The sequence below is a fragment of the Vicia villosa genome, unplaced genomic scaffold, assembly GCF_029867415.1.
Source record: "Vicia villosa cultivar HV-30 ecotype Madison, WI unplaced genomic scaffold, Vvil1.0 ctg.000368F_1_1, whole genome shotgun sequence".
Classification (NCBI taxonomy): Eukaryota; Viridiplantae; Streptophyta; class Magnoliopsida; order Fabales; family Fabaceae; genus Vicia; species Vicia villosa.
In genome coordinates this window covers 548,790-566,642 of record NW_026705169.1, presented here as the reverse complement: position 1 = coordinate 566,642, position 17,853 = coordinate 548,790, and the positions used below count along the sequence as shown (strand labels likewise).

Genomic DNA, 17,853 nt, shown 5'->3' with positions numbered 1-17,853 from the left:
CTTCAGGATAAGGTTCAAGTGGACTCCGCGACAATGATAGAGAGAAGAATTATATTATTTAAGTTAATTTAGAATTTATATTGATGTTTTATGTATTGTTATTCAGTGTGCTCTTATTAAAATATGAGCTTTTAGGTTTATTATCCATTAAGAGTATTTTTTTTTCAATAAGCAATTGATTGAAAGGAAAACGCACTAGGGGTGCAACCCTTACAATCGGGAAAAGAAAAAACAAAGAACCAGAACTACAACACTAAATTGGTAACTTATACCAATCGTAGAAACTAGTTCTAGGAAACAAAATACTACACTCCGACCACCGCCACGACAGGAATACAATTCTGTTAAACACCTTCTCAAAAATAAAAGTTTCATTGTTGAAAACAATGTCATTCCTCATAAGCCATAAACTCCAAGTAGTCGCCAACCAAATAATATTAACTTTATCCCGGTTACTTGATTTTGACACCTTGGATTGAATATCATCAAGACCCAAAAACGCCTCCCTTAAAAGACCTGAGCTAAAACCAACCCACTGAAGAACCTTTTCCCATATGTTCTTTGAAATATGGCAGAAGAAGAACAAGTGTTCCAGGGATTCCTCAATGTTATCACAAAATGGGCATTTAGGATCTATGTTGTTCGCTACCAAACCTCTAAGCAGCAACAAATCCTTCAAGGGCAGCCTAGAAATCAACAACCTCCAAGCAAAAATTTTTATTTTTTGCGGAACCAACGATTTCCACATTGTGCTCAGTCTCCTAATAATAACAGTACCCCAAGCTGGCTCCTTATACTCCTCAATTAAAACAGCCACACTTGCTACTGAAAACACACCATCATGGCTTGGCATCCACTCGAAACCATCCTCAGCAGCAGGAACCAGCAAACACGAGTTCACCATATCCAAAAACCTCTTCCAATTTGCCGATAGCAGCCCTCCCTCTAAGTTTAAAACCTGTAACAGAAAAACAGAATCGAACAGAGATTCAAACTTCCACCTTTGAGTACCATTTTCCCACTCCACAATATCTCCAACTGATGCATATCTATTGGTTGAGAGATCAAACAAATCCGAGAAAGCAGTTCGGAGCGATTGATTTCCCAACCAAATGCTGTACCAAAAGGAAATGCTAGCGCCGTTGTTTGCCGTGCAGTGAACGCAGGAGCTGAAACCTTCTTCCGCGTTGTCCCTGAAAATATCAATGGAAAAAACATCACGCCACCAAATCGAGTCTTTCACATTAGACCCTTCCCCCGCTGGCAGGAACACCTTTAGCCTAAAATTATTATACCTCCACTTCACAAAACTCTTCCAAACAGCCCCGTCGTCCTTCAAAAACCTCCATTTCCACTTTAGAAGGAGCGCTCTATTAAATTCTCCTACATCTCTAACTCCCAAACCCCCTTTTTCCTTAGACCTACATATCGTATCCCATTTCACCCAGTTTATGCTCCTCTTGTTAGCATTCCCGTTCCACAAGAAATTGCGTTGGATTCCTCTGATTTTTTTCAAGACTATACTCGGAGCTTTATAAAAAGAAAACGTAAAGGACGGAATAGCATTAAGCACCGCGTTAATGAGCATCACCCGACCTCCGATAGATATATTCCGCCCCTTCCAAGTATCCAACCTTTTCCTAAAATTATCAAGGACTTTAGACCACACCTTTTTATTTCTCGGATTAATTCCCACCAATATTCCAAGGAACAAAAAAGGAAAATTACCTCTCTTGCAAGCTAGGAACTTAGTAGCCGCATCCATAATCCAATCTCCCACATTTACTCCCATAATTCTGCTTTTGGAAAAGTTAATTTTCAGACCTGAAATTAACTCAAATCCTCGCAGAATAACTTTCAAATTCCACAAATTTGCTGTAGATGCTTCCCCAAAAATCACGGTGTCGTCAGCGAACTGAAGAATGTCCATGCCCTCATCGTTCCCAAGCTGAAACGGTTTGAAATTTCCTCCCTCAACAGAATTTCTAACCATTGCTGTAAGGGCTTCCATTGCTATCACAAAGAGAAACGGGGACAACGGGTCTCCTTGACGCAACCCTCTGTGAACTTTAAAATCTTGAGTGGCACTCCCGTTAACAAGCACAGACAAATGACTTGAGAAAACACACGCATCCATCCACATCATCCACCTCTTGCCAAATCCCATCCTTACCAACATATCTCTAAGAAAATTCCACGATAAAGAATCATAGGCTTTCTCGAAATCGACTTTCAGAAGAAGACAGCCTAACTTATTCCGTTTTGCCCAGTCAATTACTTCGTTTACCATCAGGACACCGTCCAGCATATTCCTTCCAGGCACAAACGCTGATTGATTACACGAAATAAGACTTCCCAACACTTTTTTGATCCTAGCTGCCAGCATCTTCGAAAGGATTTTGTAAAGACTTCCAACCAAGCAAATCGGCCTGTATTCAGATAAATCTTGGGGATTTTGGTTTTTGGGAATGAGGGCAATGAAAGCCGAAGAGATAGACTTGACCAGCTTTCCTTTAGCATAGAAATCCACACAGAATTTAAACAAGTCATCCTTAAGAATCATCCAGAAAGATTTGAAGAATTCAATCGAAAAACCGTCCGGGCCGGGACTCTTATTACCATCACACTCTTATAACACATTCATATTAGTTTCAATATCTGAAAATCTTAATATCGATAATTGTTGAGTGCTAAATTGTTGTGAATTTGAGTATGAATAATTAGCATTCATCGGCTTAATTTTTGTCCTTTTCATCAATAAACCTCAACTTTTGTGTATATTTTGCATAGTTTATGTTATAGTGTATATTGTGCGTTCACGTGTAAATATCATTGAGGTTAATTGTTTTTATCTCATTTTTGTAGGTACTCAAACCGTGATATTTATGCATTGCAAGATAGATCACTGAATAAGCTTTCCAACGATTTTGACGGTGTGTTAATCAAAACTACGGTTCTCAAATGTGGGTATCAAAGTTTAGTGCTTCTGTGTTGTTCGACAAAAAGATTAGACAATTCTTTCTTTTTCCTATATTAAAATTAAAACTAAAATTTACTATCATTAACGTATAAAATAAAAAGTATCATAAATAGTATTGATAGAATATAGTATATATATTAAAACAAAAAGGTAATATACTTGAAAAATTGCCCGTGAAACAACACATGTTAATATATATATATATATATATATATATATATATATATATATATATATATATATATATATATATATATATATATGATTGAGAGAAATTTAAAAATTCATTTTGTAAACTATATTTAAAACAAAATAATGATTTTTTGTATAATATTTTTTATATTAAATAATAACAAAATTGTATTAAAATTAATAACAATAAAGTTCATCAATAAAAGATAGAAACTAAGTCTAACCTCTTCATAAACATAAAATTTTGAAGAAAAAAATCACAAATTCTAAAACATAAGAAAGATAAATATAAAAGTTAATAACAAATCACAATTGATAAGAAATTGACTATAGAATAAAAGAAATATCATATGAAAACAACACTTTATATATTAGGTAGAACATAAAAAAATCTGTAAATATTTTAAGTTTTAAAAAATGGAGATGGTTAAAAAGAAACTCAGAATGAGTGGTAGAAAAAAGAAATGATAAATAAAGACACTTACATTTTTTGTTATAGTTCCTTTGAATAATGAGACAAAATTAAAATGAGATTTGATTTTGATCAACATGAACTTTAACCATGAAATATTGAAGGAAATAAGAGAGAAAAAGAAAGAGAACTAAAAACATAAGATCTCTAAACTAAGAAAAAAGAGAGAAGAGTGTTTAGATATGATGACGATAGAGTGTTGAAGTGGTATAATGAAGTAGAAAAGAGTGATTGTGACGCCACATGAAAACGTTTTAATGTGTTAATTTGTCTTGAACCAAATCATAAAGTGGATGAGTAAAAGAGACAAATTAGTTAGAAAGTAGAAGTAACTTGAAAAAATATATATTAACTATAGTTAGAAAAAATAAATTTTAGACATCAAATAACCTTGTTTTAACAAAATAATACTCTCTGGTCTTATTTATAAGCAAAGATTCTCTTTTTAGATTCATTGAATAATGAATGTATTTGGTCTGCATAATGGACCAAATACATTCATTATTCAATGAACCTAAAAATAAATTTTTGCTTATAAATAAGGCCGGAGTAGTACTCTTTTCTTATATTATAGATTGTATCATACTCTTTTCATTTATTATAGATTGTATTATTGGTCTTAGCTTGTAATTAGAAATATAGTCCTATTATGAATTATAGCTTCGTATACATCTCTTTTAAATTGTCTTACTAGGAGATGAATAGCCACCATGACTTTGTTTTGATTTTTTCTTTACCCACCTCCCTATAGGGGTTACCCCCAGCGAAAACCCCACTTTACCCCTGCTTCGGAAATGCATTTCCGAAATATTTTTTTTCTAAATTTTTCCAGACTTCGGAACTGCATTTCCGAAAAAATCCCAAAAATTGGGATTTTGATTAATTCGGAGATGCATCTCCGAAAAAATAAAAAAAAATCTAAAAATTCCAAAAATTAATTTTAGGATATTAATTAATTCATATATCATAAATTTGATATAATTTATGAGTAATGAATAATAATAGTTATATATTTTGATATAATTTATGAGTTATGAATAATAATTATTATATATTTCTATTCTGATTCATATTTTAAAATTTAAAATAATTTTAATTAAAAAAACTAAAATAATTTCACTTACAAAATGAGTTATAATTTTCATTTATATATTTATATATTTATAATAATTATTATGTATTTATAAAAAAAATTAAAAAAATGAGTGTTTTAATTTATATATTTATATAATAATTATAATAATTATTATATATTTATAAAAATTATTATATATTTATATATTTATATATTTATATAATAATTATTATATATTAATTATAAATATATTTATATATTTATATAATAATTATAAAAATTAAAAAAAGAGTGTTTTAATTTATAATAATAATTATATATTTATATATTTATATATTAATTATTATATATTTATATATTATATATTTATATATTTCACTTACAAAATTAATAATTATTATTATATATTTATATATTTTATTCTGATTAATAATTAAAAATGAGTTATAATTTTTTATTTAGTTTAAAAAAATTAAAAAAAGATTTTGTCTTAATTATATTTAATGAATAAATTTTATATTTAATTCTATATAATTCAAAATTTACTTATGGAATTAAAATGTTTTTGATTTATATAAGTTAAAAATAATTTTGAACTTTAAAATTGTTTAGGAAATTTTGATTCACATTGATTTTATTGATTCACCTTCATTTTATTGATTCACCTTGATTTTATACCTATTAGTTGTATTGATTCACCAATTTGGTCTTGGAATGTTTCGGATATGCATCTCCGAAGACACCCCCTCCCAAAAAAAGTGTTTTCGGAAATGCATCTCCGAAAACTCAAAAAAGGGGTGTTTTCGGAAATGCATCTCCGAAAACACATTTTTTTCGTGTTTTCGGAAGTGCATTTCCGAAATAAGACAAATTTTGAAGAAAAAAAAAAAAGCGTTTCGGAAATGCATTTCCGAAGTGAGGATATTTTGGGTTTTTCACCAGAGGTGGCCAAGAAAAGAGGGAGGTAGAGAAATAAATTTCCCTTTGTTTTTTGTCTTTGAATACTTCCTATACTCTTTAAATATATCCCCTTTGACTATAAAAAAAAAAGTTATGAAAGATCATAAATTTTATACAATAAACATCATCTCTCAAACACATACAATAACTTCATTGCTCAACAATTCATAAACACTAACTCGGCCTCTTACAAACAACTAAATAGCAAGGAAATTAACCATTATGAAAAGAAGACTAAGGAGAAAGAAAAAAAAAAAGTAATCCCTCAAACCTTATTTATAAGCAAAGATTCCTTTTTTAAGTTTATTGAATAATAAATGTATCTGGTCTACCATGTAGATCAGATACATTTATTATTCAATGAACCTAAAAATGAAATATTCTTATAAATAAGGCCGGAGAGAGTACTAAAAACAATGTACTTTTTTTTCTTCCAATTATTCTAAAAGTTAACAGATAACACATGCATTAGGATTCTCTTCCACACTAGTGTAATAGTATTGTGGCTGTGCCATCATAATAGGATAATGATAGGCTTCACAAATCTTGGCAACACCAGGTGCTTCTGACTTTTTACTTTGATCCTTTTTCTCCTCAGTAGCCTTCTTTTTCTCTTCTTTCTTAGGCTCCTTGGCTGGTCCAACAGATAGTATTTTAGGAAGACACAACTTCCTCAACTTTGTCACTACTTGCACAGGATCCATGTCTCCAGTTAAGGTTAATTTCTGGTCCTTCATATCTAAAGAAACTGACTCAACTCCTACAAAAACAATGGTTAATTTAATTTATTCTCTTTGATTTGTCTCTTATTTTTATGTAAGCATGGAATAACAAAGAAAATGCAAGTGAACTTAAAGTGACAAGAGATTGAAGTTCCATACCCGAAATATTAGAGATCGCCTTCATGGATTTTTTCTTTGTCTTGTCATCATGTATTTCCACTTGTAGCACAATTTTCTGTATTGGAAAAAATAAGAAGATTGTTAGGAGTTAGAACCTCTAAAATCACTTCAAAACATGAAAAAAAAAAATTTTGAATATGTGACATGAGATCTCAAACTTTGAACCAAAAAAAACAAAAGTAAAAAGATTGTAGTTAATTGATGAGTTGTGCATGGAATATGAAACAAAGCAAAACTAAGTAAGAAATGTGTACAAAATCTAACATTCATTGATGCTGACAGGGTTGTTGAAGTGTGAGTGAGGCAGAAACTACAAGGAATGGTGTAGTGAAGTTTATCTAAGCTTGAGGTATTTAAAAAGAAATGAAGAAGTCAACTTAAGTCTTGGAAAACTTAGCATAAGACTGATGTGTTCAACTTGAATTATTATAAAAAGGGTCTGCACATGATTGACAGTTGTGTTTATGATATTGTCATTATTCACATACAATTAATCAATTCAATGCTTGCTTTGGGATCTACAATACTTTCAACTTCAATTATTTTGAACATAGTCAAGAGTAAACCATATGAGATACTTCCTTCCTTTTATTTTCTATCTTATTTTTCAGTAATAATAAGATACTCACTTTTTTTACTTGCTAATCACATTAAAACATGGTAGTTCAGTTGGCCAAGTAGTTAATTCAATTTACAAATTAAATTATAATTAGAGGGCAAACTCATGGGGCAAGGGCACCATGGCCCCATCACTGTCGCCATAGCGGCGGCCGGCAATGCACTTGGTGGTGTGTGGCTTCACCTCTTTCTTCAATATTGAGCGCCGATATCTCAAAGGATACTCCGTCAAACATTGTTACAGCACCATAATAAGGATTATATTATGGTTTCATCCGAAGATTATAATAGGCATGTTGTGATACTAGGAGATTGACAACAAACTAATGTTTCTTCCTTAACAAGTCATTGATAAACTTGAAAAGCAAGAAACAGCCAGTAGTTTCTAGATTATCATTAGAGGCAGAATATAAAGCATTGGTTCAAGACACTTATGAAGGACAATTGCTCCTCTACTTGCTATGTGACTCCTAAATGTAATATCAAAATCCTATCATCATCTATTGTGATAGCCTTGCACACATAGCTGTCAGTCCAATTTTCTACGAACGGACAAGGTATATTGAGCTAGGTTGCCATGTAGTTCGAGTCAATGCAAGTAGGAGTTGTTCATTTGCAGCCAGTAACATCAAAAGAACAAGTTGCACACATTCTAATCAAGTCCTTACATCCAGGTCTACTCAATAGTCTACAAGACAAGTTAGAAATGATTAACATACATTCTAATCTGGATAAATGCAAATGTGTAGTCTAGTTTATTCATCTCAATCATGGTCTTTATATTACATTCCTTCCATGCTTAATTTCAGTTTTAACAAAGCACGAAGGAACAAGTAAACTCAACTAACTAACTATCTCATAACTAACTCATAGTTAGTTATTATTCTAACCAATCTGAACACACAACTCAGATTACAACAAAGCAATCATTGAATCAAAACAACACAACCTACAACATACCCTAGTTTACATGGATTCAAGAGAACACACTCCAAGTTTTGCTCTCAACTTGCAGAATGACTCCAACTTCAAATGTTTAGTCAACACATCAACAAATTGTTCTTCATTATTACAATGACTCATCTCAATGGTTCCTTCCTTGGTTAAGTCTGTGAGAAAGTGAAACCTCACATCTATGTGTTTACACCTTCCATGCACATGTTTCTTCAATAGCTTGATTGTAGAGCTATTGTCACACCTAATGATTGTGCATTCCTTTAAAGTTTGTCCAAGTTGAACATTTCGAATCCACAATCCTTGACATGCACGTGAAGCTGCAGTAACAAATTCTGCTTCAATAGTTGAAAATGTTACAATTGGTTGCTTCTTCGAGGACAATGAAATAGAGCCAGATCCAAGTTGGAAGACATATCTTGTGGTTCTTTTCCGATCATCATTGTCCCTTGCATAGTTAGAATCACTCCATCCTTGCCACATCATACGATCTGCCCTCTTGTACAAGATTCCAAGGTGTGCAGACCCCTTAAGATACATGAAGATCCTCCTTGCTGTAGCTAGATGAGTTTCAGTTGGCCTTTCCATGTATCTTGCTACCAAACACACTAAACAAGCAAGGTCAGGTCTAGTGGCTAGCATGTACATCAAACTTCCCTCCATCTGCTTGAATTTCGTGGCATAAAATGGCCTCCCATTTTTATATTTTATTAACTTGAAGCCTGGAACAATGGGATTACAAATTTTGTTACACTGATCCATGCCAAATCTTGTGAGAATTTCATTTGCATACTTCTGCTGATATATGAAGATTCATATGTTGTCTTGCTTTACTTCTACACCAAGAAAGTGTCTCATTTTTCCATATCTGTCATGACTCATGGGAAGCATCTTTCTCATTGATGCTTTGAGATCATCTACATATAGATTGACTATTAGAATCTTACCCTTTCCTTGCCTCTCTTCTCATAACCTAGAAGTTGCTCAACATAGACATCTTTCATTAGCTCACCATGTAGGAAAGCACTTTTGATATCTAGTTGGTACAACTACCAATTTCTGCAAGTGCTAGAACAGCTCTTATGGTCTACCATCTTGCCACAGTTCCTCATTATCATTCTTGCTCCACTCCCATCATTTGGACTCTGCAAAGACCACATAAGGGATGTGCACAAAAGCTACACAGCCTGATACCACTATTATTGGGGTGTTCGAGAAACGACGCCTCGAAGTGTCAATGGGGAAAACGTTCATAGTTCAAGAGACTTTGATGCCACAAATCCATCCAAAACCTTGATGCAGACTCTGAATAATGCAAATGTGTAGTCTTGTTTCTTCATCTTAATCATGGTCTTTCTATCATATTTCTTGCCTACTCAATTTCAGTTTTAACAAAACATGAAGAAGAAAAGAAAATGCTTTTCCCTATTAAAAATGATTTTTATGAAATTAAGGAGAAGCCTTTGTTGAATTTATGATATGAGATCTCAAACTTTGAATGTCAAGTACTTGTACTAGAAAAAACAAAAACAAAAACAAAAAAATAGTAGTTGGCTAATGAGTTGTACATTGGAAACAGAGCAAAACTGAGTGAGAAGTTTTCAACAAACAATTTGAATTCATTTTATTGGATCATAAAAAACAAAAAGAAAAACTAGGAAGTACAAAATTTAACATTCATTGATGCTGAGTTTGGTGGGGCAGAAGTTACTAGGATTGGTGTAGTGAAGCTTATCTAAGCTTGAAGGTATTTTAAAAGAAAAGAAGACCATATAAGACTGAGAGAATGAGAGAGAAGAAGTCAACTTAAGTCACTTAGCATAAGACACTTGAATTATTATGAAAAGGTTTTATATATTACTGACAGTTCTGTTTATAATATTATCCTTATTTATGAATCAATTAATTGTTGAATATTTGTTCAACTTAGAGAATTAAAGATTAAGTTTAGACTTTATCATATTGATTAATAATGTACTTATTATATAAATAAAATGTATAAGAATAGTCTTGCAAGTCTCATATTATAACTAATTTACTACTTTTACAAAACAAGAAAGAAATATACAATAACTTTTCAGATTAACTTTTTACCAAACATCATACACAAAAAATTTAAATGATGACACAGCTATTAGGATCCTCTTCAACACTAACCGTGCCATAATAAGGATTGTAGTGTGGTTTCATTTGATGATTATAATATCCATGTGTTCCATAGAACATCAATGGATCAATAATATGTGTATTTGTTGAATCATTCTTGACGTCTTCCTTCTTTTTAGCCTCGACTTTTTTAGGTTCATCTTTCTTTTCTTCAACACGGTAATAAGGATTGTATTGTGGTTTCATCTGATGAGTATAGTAAGCATGTGTTCCATGAAACATGAAAGGATTAATCACAACATTTTCTTTTGCTGGATCTTTCTTAGCATCTTCCTTCTTTTTAGCTTCATCTTTCTTTTCTTCTTTAGCAGGTCCAACTGAGATAATTTCAGCATGACAAAACTTCCTTAGCTTAGCCACTACTTTTACAGGATCAATATCTCCTATTAGTGTTAGTTTCTTGTCTTTCATGTCCACTGAAACTGACTCAACCCCTGAAAGGCCAGAGACTGCCTTCATAGCTTTTTGCTTGATTTTGTCTTCATGTATATCCAACTTTAACACTACTTTCTGTCACACAAAAGTTCAACTAGTTGTTAGGACAAAGCAATTATTGAAAATTAAGTCTTGAAATTTAAAATAAGAAAAGAAAATTCACCAATTATGTTTTAGCTATGATGAAGAAAATAGAAGAGTGGTTTTAATCAGGGAAGAGAACTAACTAACCATCATTGTTATGGAAGCTTGTGATATGTGAGAGGAGAGCTATAAGGTAGAACAATTCTTGATGCAAAATGGACTAGAATTTAGAGATGCAGTAAAGATATGAAGTGAAGATGTAATTGTTGAAGGGCTTTTATAGTAATGAAAGAAGAGTGATTGGTGAGAGAGGCAGAGTCAACATAAACAAGTCAAGACAAATAGTGTCAGTGTGGTTTTCTTCGAAACTTAAGCAGCGGATATAAATGACTTTTTCAAATCTATGATTTGTTTGAGATTTTTTCTTACCACCTCCCTATCCCTATGGGGTCACCCCCAGCGAAAACCCCATTTTACCCTGCTTCGGAAATGCATTTCCGAAATATTTTTTTTTCTAAATTTTTCCAGAGTTCGGAAGTGCATTTCCGAAAAAATCCCAAAAATTAGGATTTTGACTAATTCGGAGATGCATCTCCGAAACAACAAAAAAAAATCTAAAAAAATCCCAAAAATTAATTTTTGGATATTAATTAATTCACATATCATAAATTTGATATAATTTATGAATAATGAATAATAATAATTATATATTTTGATATAATTTATGAGTTATAAATAATAACTATTATATATTTCTATCCTGATTCATATTTTAAAATTTAAAATAATTTTAATTAAAAAAATTAAAATAATTTCACTTACAAAATAGGTTATAATTTTTTATTTATATATTTATAATAATTGTTATATATTTATAAAAAAATGAGTGTTTTAATTTATATATTTATATAATAATTATAAGAATTATTGTATATTTATAAAAATTATTATATATTTATATATTTATATAATAATTATTATATATTAATTATAAATATATTTATATATTTATATAATAATTATAAAAATTAAAAAAATGAGTGTTTTAATTTATAATAATTATTATATGATTATATATTAATATATTATATATTTATATAAGTTAAAAATTATTTTTAACTTTAAAATTATTTAGGAAATTTTGATTCACCTTGATTTTGGAAATGTATCTCCGAAAACTCAAAAAGGGGGTGTTTTCGGAAATGCATCTCCGAAAACACCTTTTTTTCGTGTTTTCGGAAGTGCATTTCCGAAAACACCTTTTTTTTCAATAAAAAGTACGTTTTCGGAAATTCATTTCCATAACAAGGGGTATTTTGGTAAATTCGCCAGAGATGTTTAAGAAGGATAGGAGGTGGGTAAAGAAATTTCCTTTGTTTGATTTCCAAATTCCAATATACTCTTCCTTCGTGGAACACGGCAACCTACATAAAAGGACATTAGACGGTGAAGAGTAAAGTTGGATTGATCTTTAATAAGAGTATTTGTAGATGTACATACATCCATCAAATATGAGTACATCCATTTGACATTTTACTACTTGGTGGTGGTTAATGTTGTAATTAGTTTAATAGTTAATTTAATGATTAATCTATGCAAGATATTAAAATTGTAAAATTATATTTAGTATGTAACGTTGATCTATAAAAAACTATAGGATTATTTGAAAAAATTCAAAATAAAAAGGTATGTAAGCAGACATGTGTAATCATGAAAGATATGAAAAAAAGAAGAAAAAAAAAAAACAGAACCAATTTCTCTTGTGAATTATACCTATTTGTTCTTCTCTTTGTATAACATTTTTTATCCGTCTTACACAAAAGTCCGTCAAAGAAAAGAAAACTTAATGTCATAATTAATATTATTATTTTTACTTTAAACTAATGATAATTAAAACACACTATTAACCAGAATAATTGATAAAATTACTTTTATCTCTTTTTCATTTTTCACATTTTTTAATTTGTGTTCTGCCAAAGATCCGAGGATTCATTTCTCCACGGTGGCCTAAGGTCCAATAATAGAGGCTTATTTATCTAACATGTTCCAATAAATTCGAGATATAAATCTATATAAAGGGTTTTCAAGTATACATTCTCTAATCTCCATGCAAGTACCCCCCACCCCTGGAACTGTCGCATCGGAGATTAGCAACATCGATTCAAGGTTGTTGCTGATTTACAACGTCGATTCAAGATCAACGTTTTTGGTTTAAGAAGCACCGCGATCGCAACCTTGGATCCAGGATACCGTATTAGGGAATCAGCGGTGAAGCTTCGCTCGACCGTAACTTTTCCGACCTCATCCATTTTTGGTTTCGCAACAGAATAATGGCGTCGTCTATGGAAATCGATTTCCGATTCCTGCGATTTCCATTCACGTTCGATTTTCAGATCTGAAACCCAAAAGCATTTTTGGTGGAGAAGTCGAAGTCTCACGAGGTTAAAATTTCATATCTACACTGATTGAATCCGTCAAACTCCAACCCAATTCCAATCAATCGTTTATATCAAATTCGAACCGCTGTGAAATGACAACAATAGACATTCTGAGACTGGATCCAATTCTATGAAATTCCTGTCAACTAGAGGTCTCGACCTCAATTCCTAGGAAAAGTCTGTCGGTAAACACCCTCGGATCCAAATTCAGATTCACATAAGCAAAATCGATCAATGGAGAAGCATTACGGGACCCTCTCTAGTAAAATGGTCCCATATCTGGACCGTACCAAATGTCTCATCATCTAAATGATAAAAACCCGGTGTTGGGAAATCAACAAAGCCCCGGGACTATACTCGAAGCTTGACTTGATTTCTGCAAATTCAAGGAAGGCACAATATCAATAAAACATAAAAATCCACCTTCCAAAATAATCAACAACAAACACAAGAAATTATAAACATAAAATCAGAGTTGTATCACAAACCAATTATAGACTTGCAAAACAAATTAAACCAAAACTTACTGACATTAGAAAATCAACCTCCCAAAATAATATCAATACAAAAAGAAAAAAAAGGCAAAAAGTTGTATTCACATATTCTTTTAAGATATTTATTTTCTTTAAAAGATAATCAAATGTTTCAAAATAAAATATATGTTTAACACACTAAAAGAAAAAAAAATATAGAAAAAATATAGAAAGTAAAAGTAAAAAAAAAATATACAGAGAAAATAGAGGAGTTGAAGATGAGAAGAATAGAGAAAGAAAATATGACACGGAAAATAACTATTATGATTTGAGTCTCATTTAGAACAGAAAACAATAATTTATTGAATAAATTTTTTGAGTCTGATTTGAGTCTATTCCAAACAATTTTTTTTTGAATAAAAAAAATCCTCTTATGAAGAAATAGTGGAAGTAGAAACTTGAAGGAACACATACCTTGAAAAAATATCCGAATTTTATGTTAACAATGAAGGTGGAAACAAATCGGCCAAGTATATGTGAAAACAGATCGACCATGTATGTCTCATGACTAAGGTCAAGATACTCCAAAACCAGAAACACATCGTTGGTGATGTCAATCATTTATACATCATCCTTAGTGTTAATAATTTTTAGCCATCCATAAGTAACAACAAACAAAATGAAAATGAAATATAAAAAACCAAAAATGATAGAAGAGAATAAAAATAAAGTTAAAAAGGAAAGAAAATATTTTTCTCTAGATCTAATGAAACACCAAACACACATCATAGCATCATGTCAGATCTAAATCACAAAACAAAACACCATCAATGATAAACGTTACGAAGAAGAACATAAAGCACACAACAAAACATCATAAACAATATATCAGAAAACCATAAATGGAAGTAAGCACTAAAAAAATCGAAATCAATGATAAACTTAATGAAGAAGATGAATAGTAAAATGGAACATTCTAAATTGTAGAAAATTCTATATTGCTTTAAAATAGAACACTTAAAGCATACATTGTATTGAAAAAATCCTAAATTTCATGAGCATAAATTGTAGATCGTGAATTTTTACCTATATTGTTGAAGTTGTTTGATAATCTTTTCCTTCTTCATAATGTCAGATCTAACCCCAACCTGAAAAATAAAAGAGGAAAATATGTTAAAAAGAAGGTGACAAGGAGAAAAATGATAAAGATATTAAAAAAAAGTAAATAAAGATATGGATTTAGGTTGAAGATGAATGAGAAAGTAAAAGAATTAGGGCCAAAAATTGTCGGCTGCGGACAGTTTCGGGCCAAAAATTGTCCACGTGTCCGTTTCACATATCGGTTTCTGCGGGTGACGGTTTTTGCGGGTGGATTCAATTGGATAACATAACTCAGAAAAATTAAAAAAAATATCAAAATCAATAACGAAAAATCAAATTTCACTTCTTTTTGAAGTAAGATCCGGAATGTATATAATCTTTGGAGAAGATCTAAGTAGGAGAACAAAATAACAATGTATCTTTTCTTGTTAGTAAATAGTTGGAATAAACTTAAGTATAGAAATGTTAACTAGCCATACATATGGTGGATGAGAAAGCTCGAGATCAACATGTTTTAAAAACAGGAGTTAAATGGTGTATGACTATGGTATGAAGAGAAAGCTCGAGATTAGCATATTTTAGAATCATAAGTTAAAAATGGTGTATGTGGTGTGTTTTGGAGAAAAAAAAGGAGAGAAGAAAGCAATTGCAAGTGAGAGAAGAAATGAATTGATTATAAGAATGATTGTAGATAACACATGACACGTGAATATGATCATGGATATAAATTAATTAACTTGTATATAGCATTTAAAGTTGTACTAATCTGTTGGTCTCAAAACTGAATAACATTTACATAATACTAATTATGGGTTTGAAAATTGAAGTAGCATTTAAATAATATTAATTTGTGGGTCTCAAAGTCGTCTAGGAAATGGTGTAGGAAACAGATACTATTAGTAGTACACTATACTATTCAGATCAAAATAATCACACTTTGGTCGGATATGAGTTTCGATGGATTAATTGTCACCATCCGAACCGAACCTATAGTACTCATTGAAACTCGAATTTATCAGTTTTTTCAACCGACATCCGTCTGTAACCGCCTGTTTCAACATATTTCAAATCGGTCATAGCGGATCTCGGGCGGGTCTCGAATTGTTGTCCATCCCTATCACCGACAATTAATGCATTATTTTGAACAAATTACTTTGTTCAGTTATAGATATTTGCTTCTTTATATTTCAAGTTTTATAAGTACACAGTATGTATATTAGACATGTTAATGACCAATTTTTAGTCATATCATATCCAATTATTTGCGGTCTTCTTCAATTTAATAGTCTTTCTTTATCCAAAGGACACAACTGCAATATAGTACATATCTTATCAACAAATAGGTTCTCCCATTTGTATATAGGAAAAAATCTATTATTGATCTAAATATTTTTAAATAAGAAAAATAGTATTTATGAAATTATGATCCAATTATTTTTTATTAAAAACGATATTCAGGAAAATAATTTATTATTAATCTAAATATTTTTAGATACGAAAATTTACTATTCACTAAGATATTCATTAAGATATTTTTTAAGCAATGCCTAAACAAAAATAATATTTATATACGGAAAAAATCTATTATTGATATAAATATTTTTATATACAAAAAAATGGTATTTATGACCCAAATATTTATGATTCAAAAATGGTATACGGAAAATAAATCTATTATTAATCTAAATATTTTTATATATAAATATTTTTATTATTGATTTAAATTTTTTTCTTTTAATCTTTTATCAAAATAAATATATTATGAAAATAAAGGTGTGTACCAGATCATAACCCGTGCGAACGCACAGATTTGTTACTGGTTTTAAAAACTTTGAAATACATAAGGCATACCCTCTACGATTTTTAACTCACGTTGCATTACAAGACGATTCTTTGTAATTTTCAATATTCCCTCCAAAATATTGGGCGAGAGTGCCTTGTACCAAAAAAATTTTGTTTAAAAACATAATAATTTGGTATATAGGGTAGAAAAGATGGTATTTTGGTGAAAAAATAGAGAAGTGAGGTACTTCTGTAAAAAGTTATCCACTTGAAGCACTATTTTCTGTCATAAAACAAAAGTAGAGGACTGTTAGGAGTTTAGAACCTCCAAAATCACTTTAAAACATGAAGGAAAAAAACATTTTTCCCAATTAAAAGTGATTTTTTGAAGAAATTAAGGTGAAGCGTAAGTTGAATTTATGACATGAGGTCTGAAACTTTGAATGTAAAGTAGTTACTAGTAAAAACAAAAACAAGGTAGTAGTTGTTTAATGAGTTTTACATGGGATTGAAAACAGAGCAAAATTGTGTGAGAAGTTTTCAATAAACAATTTCAATTCATTTTATTGAATAATAGTAAAATAAAACAAAAACTAGAATGTACAAAATCTAGAATTCATTGATGCTGACTTTGGTGGGGCAGAAGCTACTGTAGTGAAGTTTATCTAAGCTCGAAGGTATTTAAAAGGAAAAGAAGACCATATAAGACTGAGAGTGAGAGAGAAGAAGAAGTCAATTGAAGTCACATAGCATAAGACACTTGAATTATTATGAAAAGGGACAGCACATGATTGACAGTTGTATTTTTAATATTGTCATTATTCACATACAATTAATCATTCAATGCTTGCTTGAGATCTACAATTATTGTTCAACTTCAATTATTTTGAACAATAGTCTCTAGCATTTTTTAAACTGTGGTAGTAGTAGGTTGTAGTTGCAGATGCAGTTGCGATTATTGCATTTGCTATGATGCATATTGTGACTGTTGCGGCATAAATTTTAATTGAAAGGTGTTTGAAATTATCATTAAAAAGTATTTGGATGTAAAGATTTTTCAATACATGGGAAGTAACTTAAGTTTTTGTGTTCTGAATATTATGAGTCTTGATGAAAATCTTGAAGAAACATTGGAGAAACTGTCTGATATGATTTTTAGTGGGAGATTAGTACCGAAGCTTACTGATACCATGATAGAGAGAAGAATATTCCCCGTTCTTT

General features: G+C 30.7%; 2 protein-coding genes across 4 annotated transcripts in view; both read right to left on the bottom strand.

The window, feature by feature from the left end:
• Positions 1-5,812: 5,812 nt before the first annotated feature.
• Positions 5,813-6,987, bottom strand: LOC131627580 (heavy metal-associated isoprenylated plant protein 39-like). Of its 2 annotated transcripts, none has more exons than XM_058898423.1 (3): positions 6,846-6,987; positions 6,561-6,636; positions 5,813-6,439 (listed from the first exon to the last, which is right to left on the bottom strand). In XM_058898423.1, the coding sequence occupies exons 1-3, from the start codon at positions 6,849-6,851 to the stop codon at positions 6,129-6,131; spliced, it is 393 nt and encodes a 130-aa protein (XP_058754406.1). In that variant the 5' UTR covers positions 6,852-6,987; the 3' UTR covers positions 5,813-6,128. The 2 variants fall into 2 exon arrangements, with proteins under 2 accessions (XP_058754406.1, XP_058754405.1); XM_058898422.1 differs by having other exon boundaries at positions 6,836-6,984.
• Positions 6,988-10,094: 3,107 nt separating this feature from the next.
• LOC131627575 (heavy metal-associated isoprenylated plant protein 39-like) overlaps positions 10,095-17,853 on the bottom strand; it is a 61,394-nt gene continuing 53,635 nt past the window's right edge. Inside the window, exons 1-2 of one of the 2 annotated variants that reach the window (XM_058898415.1) lie at positions 10,986-11,135; positions 10,095-10,829 (exon numbers count right to left, since the gene is read on the bottom strand). In XM_058898415.1, coding sequence (XP_058754398.1) covers positions 10,269-10,829; positions 10,986-10,991 — 567 coding nt within the window. In that variant the 5' untranslated portion in view covers positions 10,992-11,135 and the 3' untranslated portion in view covers positions 10,095-10,268. Of the gene's footprint in view, positions 10,830-10,985; positions 11,136-17,853 lie in introns of those variants that run through there. The other variant, XM_058898416.1, reaches the window with a different exon arrangement.

Bases quoted from the DNA above. Each gene is read 5' to 3' on its own strand.
- LOC131627580 (XM_058898422.1), bottom strand. The intron at 6,440-6,560 runs GTATGGAACTTC...TTGTTTTTGTAG, and splicing joins GGCGATCTCTAATATTTCGG to GAGTTGAGTCAGTTTCTTTA.